The 8,639-nt window shown below is 45.3% G+C and overlaps 1 protein-coding gene across 1 annotated transcript; it reads right to left on the reverse strand.

Annotated features, from left to right (window-relative positions):
- Window positions 1–5,218: 5,218 nt before the first annotated feature.
- On the reverse strand, window positions 5,219–7,205 carry LOC119331404 (fucosyltransferase 2-like). The gene is made up of 2 exons (XM_037604555.1): window positions 6,908–7,205; window positions 5,219–6,774 (listed from the first exon to the last, which is right to left on the reverse strand). Exons 1-2 carry the CDS (start codon window positions 7,203–7,205, stop codon window positions 5,303–5,305), a joined length of 1,770 nt encoding a protein of 589 aa, XP_037460452.1. The 3' UTR covers window positions 5,219–5,302.
- Between the last annotated feature and the right edge of the window lie 1,434 nt (window positions 7,206–8,639).

Raw genomic sequence — 8,639 nt, forward strand, 5'->3', positions numbered from 1 at the left:
ATTGACTCCTTGACAAAATGAGGTACACCTGTGTGATCTTTTTGCATCTTGTGACATTACAGGTTGAATCATCGAGGAGGCCGAGGGATGACTATAGAGGGGTCGTGGTGGATCGGCTGATGGATGTGATTGACGAGTTCAAACTTCTGGCTCACACACTTTACCTTCAGATTCATATATTGGCCAATACCTCACATCGGGACAAGTTGAGTTTCTTTGTGTCGCTTCATTACTTGTTGTTGTGTATGGCCTAAACTTTCTTTTATCTCTTTTTGTGTGTCTCTTTACTGTCCAACTAGCATGACTGTGGTACTATAGGAAGTACAGAGAGATTCATCTTGGTAAACTGAAAAAATTCAATGACATTACTGACGGCACATACACGAATCATCAGGTAACCTTCCTCTAAGTGGCCATTTCATTGGTAAAATCTCTTTGACTGGTGTGAATGACGAAGACACATTTGTAATCTGTATGCACTGTAGATAGTGAAGATATGGAGGCTGAATTTATACAGTAAGTCTGTTCCAGCACCTGCTTTTAATCATATGAAACTAAAAAGAGAGAAGGTACTTCCCATGCAAGATCTTATCCTATGCAAAGTTATTTGCGAGTTATGTAAGACATTTATGAGCAGTTTGCCAATGTTGCAAGATCTTAGGACCTCTCATGTTTGGGATTCTTCCTTTCTACTTTGTTAGAATACAATTGCAGGAATCACAGGTGATGAGACAGCCCAGCTCTCATTTCTGGTGAGAGGCGCCATCGGCAGCAAGTCAGCGTAGGGGATCATACACCCAGCGTCCTATGTCTGGTGCGTGGCACCATCTTTTGCCTTCTCCCCCTCCTCTATCTGCTTCCTCTCCCTTCTCTTCTATCCTTATCTGCTTGCCCTCTTTCTTTCCCTTCTCTCCACCCCTCGTACTTGTGAAGTCTCAGCACAAGTTGATCCCTCCTTTCTTGTCTTTTTCCCCTTTGACAATTACTAGATTTTTATAGTGCCTTTGCGCGCTGTTCTGCAAAATGACGATGAATAGTTGAATTTTTTGCATTTGGATAAATTCAGTCAAAACATGTACTGTTAAAGAAGCAATAAAGTTGGCCAAATAATGCATAAGCCAAGTAAAAATCAGGATTACAGTAATATAATTGATGCATTGATCAGCGAGCAGGACTACGTAGTTGTCCGGCAAGACCGGCCGCAGAGGTGAAACAGAGCAGCACTGGTCGTAACCTACAGAGCGCCGGTGTCCAGCACAATGTATCCGGCTGCAATTTTACTGTCGTAAATTTGGTGTAGGCTCATTCTGTGAAGCTGTAACTCCTCCTAATTGGTGTTCTACAAAATTTCCTCTCTGATGTGTAATAAGCTTTCTTTCTATACACCTTGGTGTTTGTTCCCTTTACATTCTATGCATATTATCTTGCAAGGCTGCTACACTCTGGTTAAGCATATTATTATCTCAGGAGAAGAGTGCAACCGAGATTAGTGTATCTATTAGGACCAAGAGCATTCAATGAGCTTTTTTGACTAAACCAATGATTTATTTACTTTATCCTTCTGGTGATGCAACTAGAATAACAGTTTTTTTGTGCTGTTTATTTCTCAAGGATCCTAGCCCCTGTGCTCCTTTTGCTGAAGTGGAAACATTTTTGACAAGACAAGAAGAGCTCCTGTGAATATTAGGTGGTGCTATGTGCTTTATTTTTTATTCAACTACTTCTATTGTATTCATGGACTGCGTTTTTTTGCCATTAATACAATTCATATAATTCTGCAAAATGATAGGTACTTTGGCATTGTTAAGCTTAGGAATCAGAATTTGGACCTAGCTTATACTGCCTTGTCATATTAATTAATGGACTGCATACATGAACTCTAGGTTATGCTTTCGACAGTTCCAACTTCCAACTAATTATATCGTAATTTCTATGCAAATATCTGCAGTTTTAATCATGGCCCACTAATTCATTCTCCGACTGGGATGATAAATATAGTGTCAAGTTAGTTTCCTACCATGTCGATCCGTTAAGTATATTAAAGCTTTGTGAGTTCTAATTATATCGGCAAGTTCTAATTATATCGGCAAGAACTTGCGGATGATTCTTTTCTTCTTGGGATCTTAAAAGAACACAATGATTGTTCATCTTGAACTGTAATCTGTTTGACAAATTTTCTCTAATTGCCTAGGAAATTGGAGTGACTTTCGTGCTTGCAGACACACTCTCTAGGTAAATAATGAACTTTTCTCCTTTTCTACCCCTTGCCAGGGAGATCCAGGAAGGAGGTGAGTCTCTCCCACGGCGTCGTTGTCCAGGAACATTAAGGGAGCTCCATGTCTTGGTTTGCCGCACATACATTTACCACACAGGAGCACATGTGATCCTCATAATAGCAAGTTTGTAATGAATTCTGGAACCCATCGGAAGGTTAAATTCACAAAGCATATTCACCTATAGTCAAATCACTTTTGGTGTATAAGTGTGCCATCAAAGATCAATCTAGACCCACCAATGTGCATAAGCTAGATAAGTGCGCACATGAACGCTCAAGAGGCGTGCCAATGGCACGCCCCAACCACTAGTTAGTTAGCAACTTAGCATTGATCCAAAGGTTCAGACAACACTACTGAAATATGAAACTTTGCCCAGTAGTGCCAGGTTGTTTGCCAAGTGCATTTCATCGGGTGTTAGTCAAATATGATCTTTGTCGACTTTCATGCCCCCCAAAAAAACTTGACAAAAAAGGGCACTTAATCACACGTGTGCTAGGTTCCTGCAACGTGACACTCATCAAACACATCCTTTGCCGAGTTCCTGCCATGTGGCACTCGGCAAAAACATGCTTTGCCGAGTTCTTGCCATGTGGCATTAGGCGAGCACAATTTTTTTACTCCCTTTTCTTGTTTCATTTCTTATGTACATCTTTTTTGCATTTTATGCTATGTTTTTTTGACATTATTATTTAAATTTTGTTTCCCCTTTCTATTTTCTTTTGTAGAAATTTGTGTGTATTTAGGCATTTAGTGCATATAATTTAAATTTGAACCATAAATGCATGAAAAAGGGAAATTTTGGGTTGGCAAATTCTATTTGTATACTTTACTCTACCCTTAGCCATTAGGCAATAAAAGTAAAGGAATTCCAAACATCTGGTTGCCGGGAGTAGACCCCAAACATGGAGTTCATTGGTTTTTTAATTCTAAATAATGCAAACATAGTGTGCAAAAAGAATGAAACTTGCCGTAGTGCCCCATATGGCATCAAAATGTTGTGGTGAAATTTTGAGAAGGTTATGCAAAAGTTTTGACGTACACTACTTAGAAATCGGCGCATCTCCAAGGAAGAATTATAGTTTTGAGAGGGAATGGACCACGCTTGAAGTCAAAGTAATAGTTGCTTCATCGGTTGACATTTTTGAAGGGAATCATAGTTTTGATTATTTTTTCCCTACACTCATTATACACCATTACATGTTCCAAGTAAAAAACTGGCATTTTTTGGTTTGTTTGATATATTTAAGTCATTCAATGAATATCATCCAAATTTGAACTACTAGTGCAAGAATATTTGATAAACTTGAGTTGGAAAATCCTATTCGTGTTATTGAGTCTCTTTGTTTAGGCCTTGAACAGGAAATGAACTCCAAACATGAGAGTACCAAACTTTAACCAAACATGGAGGTTACTGTTTTTTTTAAGAACAAATGTTGTCTGTAAAACATGAAACCTGGCATGATAACATTATAGATTCTGACGAGCAATATTTTTTGCACTCATTCTTTCACCAAAGTTTAAACCGGATAATTCAGGAATTCCTGAGAGAATCACTCCAATATTGCCACTAAGGACCAATGAACGCAAGCATACACTTGTTCAATAGAAGGATAGATATTTGAGGGAAAAGAAAATAAACAATGGCAAAAAGAGTGCAGTAAGTTCATGGGAAGAATGATGGCATGAACTTGCGAAGCAGCAGGGCAATACAAACTAATGAGTTCATGGCAAGAATGATGGCATGAACTTGCGAAGTAGCAAGACACTACGAACTGATGAGTTTCGAGACCTGCGTGCTACAAATCCTCTCCCATGAGTCCACAGAAGAAAAGTAATTGCACGGAAGCAAAAAAAAACTGGAGAAAGAACGGGATGAAACAGTACCAGATAGGAGGGGAAGAAGAAAGTGAACAGTAGAGCCACTCATCGAACAGGTTCTGTAACAGAACGGGGGATGTAGCATACGCACACGCTGAAAGACATACAACTACTCTGGACAGAAGTATTTATACAGAATAAATGCGTATACTGTCTTTGCATTCAGAGGGTTAAGAATTTCCATCAATTTTTTTGATGAGAACATCTGCTCGGATCACGGCGCATTGCAACGGCTTGAGTGTTTCCGCAAGTGTTTCGGTCGCCTACTTGTGTTTCGTTCATGACTTTGATTCGACGATTCTTGTTGCCTTTCTATTCTTTTATTTTTTGTGGGATGTTGCGTTTCTATTCTTAGAGAAAGGTCCAGCGCATCTGGCCGAAACATGTACGACAACACTTGGGAGGCCCAGGCACCTAATCCATTTTACTCTCATCGTCTTATAATATAAAAATGTTTTTGACACTACGGAGAAAGTATTTGTGTACATTCACAATAGCAAGTTGGTTAGTTTTCCATGTACATACCATACAATTTGTTGTGCCATATATACATGCTTGCTGCGTGCAGCATCGTTCCAATTACTGCAGATTCCTATATACGTCAACTTTCGTCTTAGGCCTTCCACTATGTGGGCCAAAAGCGGTGCCAAATTTGCTTTCTGAACATTTGGCATCGGTGCCCTACATTGCCCAGCAGGTGCCAAATAAAAAATTCTGAGCACCGATGCTTCTTCGTGCTCCGATGCCAAATTCGTTGAGCGAATAAACTAAGCGTGCTGCCCGTCCTTTGTCATGTGAAGCAGCTCCGAGCGCGCCGCCGTTCTTCCACTATATTACTAGTTTATGTGTACATGGGGGCGAGCTGGAGTCGATGCCTAATCTTGCACGCTGTGTGGCCGGTGCTAAAACAGAGTCGATGCCAAATCTCTGTGTACCTGGCTGCCTTTTTACTAATGTGGCACCAAGCACATAGTGGAAGGCCTTATTACCCAATTTGCCAGTAGACCTAGCTAGGAGGTTTAAGCAAACATAAATAGTGAAAATCTTGAAACCCTTTATAAAGTTACAGAGTTATCTTACACGCCACCAGGTTTCGCTCGATCGAATGGTTGCGGGCAAAAGAATACAAAGTGAGACCATGTTATGTATTAGGAGGGAGGAACAAGCTTTAAACCCCAGCTCACGTCTATGCAATGCCGCACCTGCGGCACAATCTTGCCGGTGTCGGCCCCCTGCTTGATCCTGCAGTCGTAGAACGGCGGCGCGTGGAAGCACGGCTCCATGGACACGTCCCGGCCGCACGGCGGGTTGGGCACCACGGAGCCGTTGTCCGGCTTGAACATCACCCACGGCGTGAGGCCGCCGAGGCCCTGCGCCACGTACCCGAACGTCGAGAAGCCGCTGGTGACCAGCGCGTCGGTGAGGCTGAGCAGATATATCTCCGCCCACGCCTTGGTGTCGTGCGACCTGGCGCCGAAGTGCTGGTACTCCTCGTGGCTCGGCTGGTGCACGCCCACCGCCTCGCCGGTCACCGTCGCGCGCTCCCAGTACATGCCCTTGAGCTTGTCGTAATACCAGGCCTTCAGGGAGGTCACCAGGACGGCCTTGGACCTCCTCCGAGGAGGCGCTGGCGGCGGCGTGGTGGTGGCGGGCACTCCCGCGGTGAGCAACTCCGGAAGCAGACCCTCCTTCTGCGTGCACGTGGTGATCTGCTCCAGGAGCTCCGGCGAGTTCGGGGCACTGCCGAAGACGCGCACCTGGATGCCCACTCGCTGGTGCGCCGCCGCGAGGTAGGCGTCGTGGTAGCGCGCGACGAGGCCCCACACGTGGTTGCTCGGGTGGAACAGGTAGCGGCCGAGGTGGTGGAATACGGTGTCCGGCTCCGGGAAGAGCATGTCGAGCTCCTCCTGGAAGGCCATGACCAGGAACAGCCCCGGCACGATGTAGCTGTCCGTCCTCATCACCAGCCACTGGATGTCCCGGAGAACCCGCTGGTCCTCGTCGCAGTAGAACTGCTTGTCTTCCCCAGTGGCGTCGTGGTCGAGATGAATGTACGCGAACGCCGGTAGCTCCCGCGCTGTCGACGCGGCGTCGACGTCGACGGCGCTGATCACCTTGTTCTTCACCATGTTCGCGTAGCTCTGGGCCGTCTCGATGCTGAAGTTGGTGTAGCTCGTCAGCGGGAAGTCCGGCGGCAGCACCCACGTGGTGCCGGGGAAGGGCTCGCAGAACAGCTCGCCCATCTCGTTGCTAGGGTCGACGAGGAGGACGCGGTCGGTGAGCACCGCGTAGAGGAACGCCGACGCGGCGGCCAGGATCCGGTTGCCGAGGCCGCGGTACGATATGGAGACCAGGTACTTGCACTCCGGTGACCCGGTGCCGGCGGCGAGGGTCTCACCCGACCTGAGCTGCTCCTGCGCGTGGCTGTAGGCGGCGGTGCCCGGGCCGCAGAGTCTTTGCAGGGCCTCGTGCCGCCGCAGCTTGGAGACGAGGTACCGGGAGGGCTGCCTGCCGGCTCTCCGGCGGTACATGGCGGACTGGTACCTGCTGTGGCAGGATCTCTCGTCGACGCCATCGGCCAGGAGGCCGCCGAGAAGCCTGTCATGCGCTGGCGCTGATCCTGCCAGAGCAAGAGCAAGACACAACAAATGAAATCGTCAGTAATCATTTAGGATTTAGCCTCTCACAGGACACCTGAAATTGTTGCCCCTACGCGTCCGATTGCGAGTGGTGCTCCGGGCTAGCGTAGCTACCTCGGCGTAAGGCGTTGGCGGCGTTGATCCACACCGCCGGCGCGCTGGTGCGCGCGCCGAAGAAGACGACCAACGACGGCACGGTGATGATGAAGGCAAGGAGCACGGCATTGGCCGCACACCCCCACCGCCTGGGCCTGCGGTCGAGCCCTTTCATCGGACGCCTGATGCACGCCGGGGCCGCCGCCTCGGCGTGGCGCAGCCAGTGGCCCGCGACCGAGCCGGCCGAGCGCTGCCGCGTCTTTCTCGGTGGCGCCGCTACGGTATCACTGCCTGCCTCGACGTCCCGTCGCAGCATTGGTCGCTAGGCCTACTAGTGCCGTGGTGCGTGATCTGACGGCGGCGGCATAGGATCTATAACCATGGAAACACGGCTCCATGCGTCCCTGCAGTCGTCGGATGAGTTTTTGGGACGTGTGACACCAAATAAAATCTAAAGAATCGATACTAATCTAACTTTAATTAGGGCACTTTAGAGCATGGTTAATAATAATCAGCTGCTAGCTATATGGTCATGGTTAATAATAATCAGCTGCTAGCTATATGGTCATACTACAGCATCTATAGTCAACTTTATAGTCAGTAAGTACAATAGTTGGATATAAATATGTACTATTATTTTACTACATGGCTCACATTACTCTCTCACAATATGTCTAGAAACGTGTGCTGCAGCCGGCTGTTAATCAGTAGTCCGCTTTCTTTTTCTCTCCTCCTCTCTCTCCTCCAAGTCATCTAAAATATAATATTTAAAGGCTTACAACCCGCCTATGTTATTCTATTATACTTGCACTTACAGTGTACCGACAGCGTACTGTAACAACTGGTGCAGTGGCCAGAAAAGGAGCACACCGGAGTAGAAAAATCTATTGGGAGTTTGGGACTAGCGCAAACACGCTTCTCTTCTCATACTTGTCTTCTCTATATATATCATCGTTTTTCTAGAGAAATTTGAAGAAAGATCACCATCTTTGAGGTTGTTTTTGCCCAAATTATGTAGAGAGAAGTTCATATTACAACCCCAAACTACTACCAATTTGTAAAACACAACCATAAAATACAAAACCGTCTAGTTTAGAATCCTCAACTTCCAAAACCGGACAAAAAACAACCATGGGTAGCTTTTTACTCTTTTTGACTGGTTTTGACCTGTCAATATCCCAGTCCGTTCCTACTCATACGCTTGAATTTGAAATGTCCTTGTATTTTATTATCCACTGGGCAAAACTTCTTGAAACTTGAATAGATTGAATATAAGGGTTGTTTGGTTTTTTGAGAAATTTTTTAAACCTTTTTGGACCAAAATTTGACCCAAAATGGTTTTGAATTTGAACTTTTGCTTTCATTTTTTTCCTACTTGGAAGAACTTGTTGAAACTTTTCCAGATTTAATATAATGGTTGTGTGAAGTTTTGAGTTTTTTTTTCAATTTTATTGGATGTTTTTTTTTGCCAAAATTTAACCCAAAATGGCTCTGAATTTGTATTTTCTCTCTCATTTTTTCTACTTGGCGAAACTTGTTGAACCTTTCCCAGATTGAATATAATGCTTGTCTGGATTTTTGAGAACTTATCAAAAAAAATTGGACACTATCATTCTATAGTCTATTATTCTTGCAGCATTTAGCTAGAATTAGGACATGACTTGGCGCTGACTAGGATGTTGACCGGTCAAAAACAGTCAAAAAACACCCAGTTTGGTTTTTGTCCGATTTTGAAAGTTGAGGGTTAAAT

Source organism: Triticum dicoccoides, chromosome 7A, assembly GCF_002162155.2.
Source record: "Triticum dicoccoides isolate Atlit2015 ecotype Zavitan chromosome 7A, WEW_v2.0, whole genome shotgun sequence".
Lineage (NCBI taxonomy): Eukaryota > Viridiplantae > Streptophyta > Magnoliopsida > Poales > Poaceae > Triticum > Triticum dicoccoides.

Excerpts from the sequence above, each read along its gene's own strand:
- LOC119331404 (XM_037604555.1), bottom strand. The coding sequence starts at position 7,205 with ATGCTGCGACGGGACGTCGAGGCAGGCAGTGATACCGTAGCGGCGCCA. Across the intron at positions 6,775-6,907 it reads CGCCAACGCCTTACGCCGAG|GATCAGCGCCAGCGCATGAC; the intron begins GTAGCTACGCTA and ends TTGCTCTGGCAG.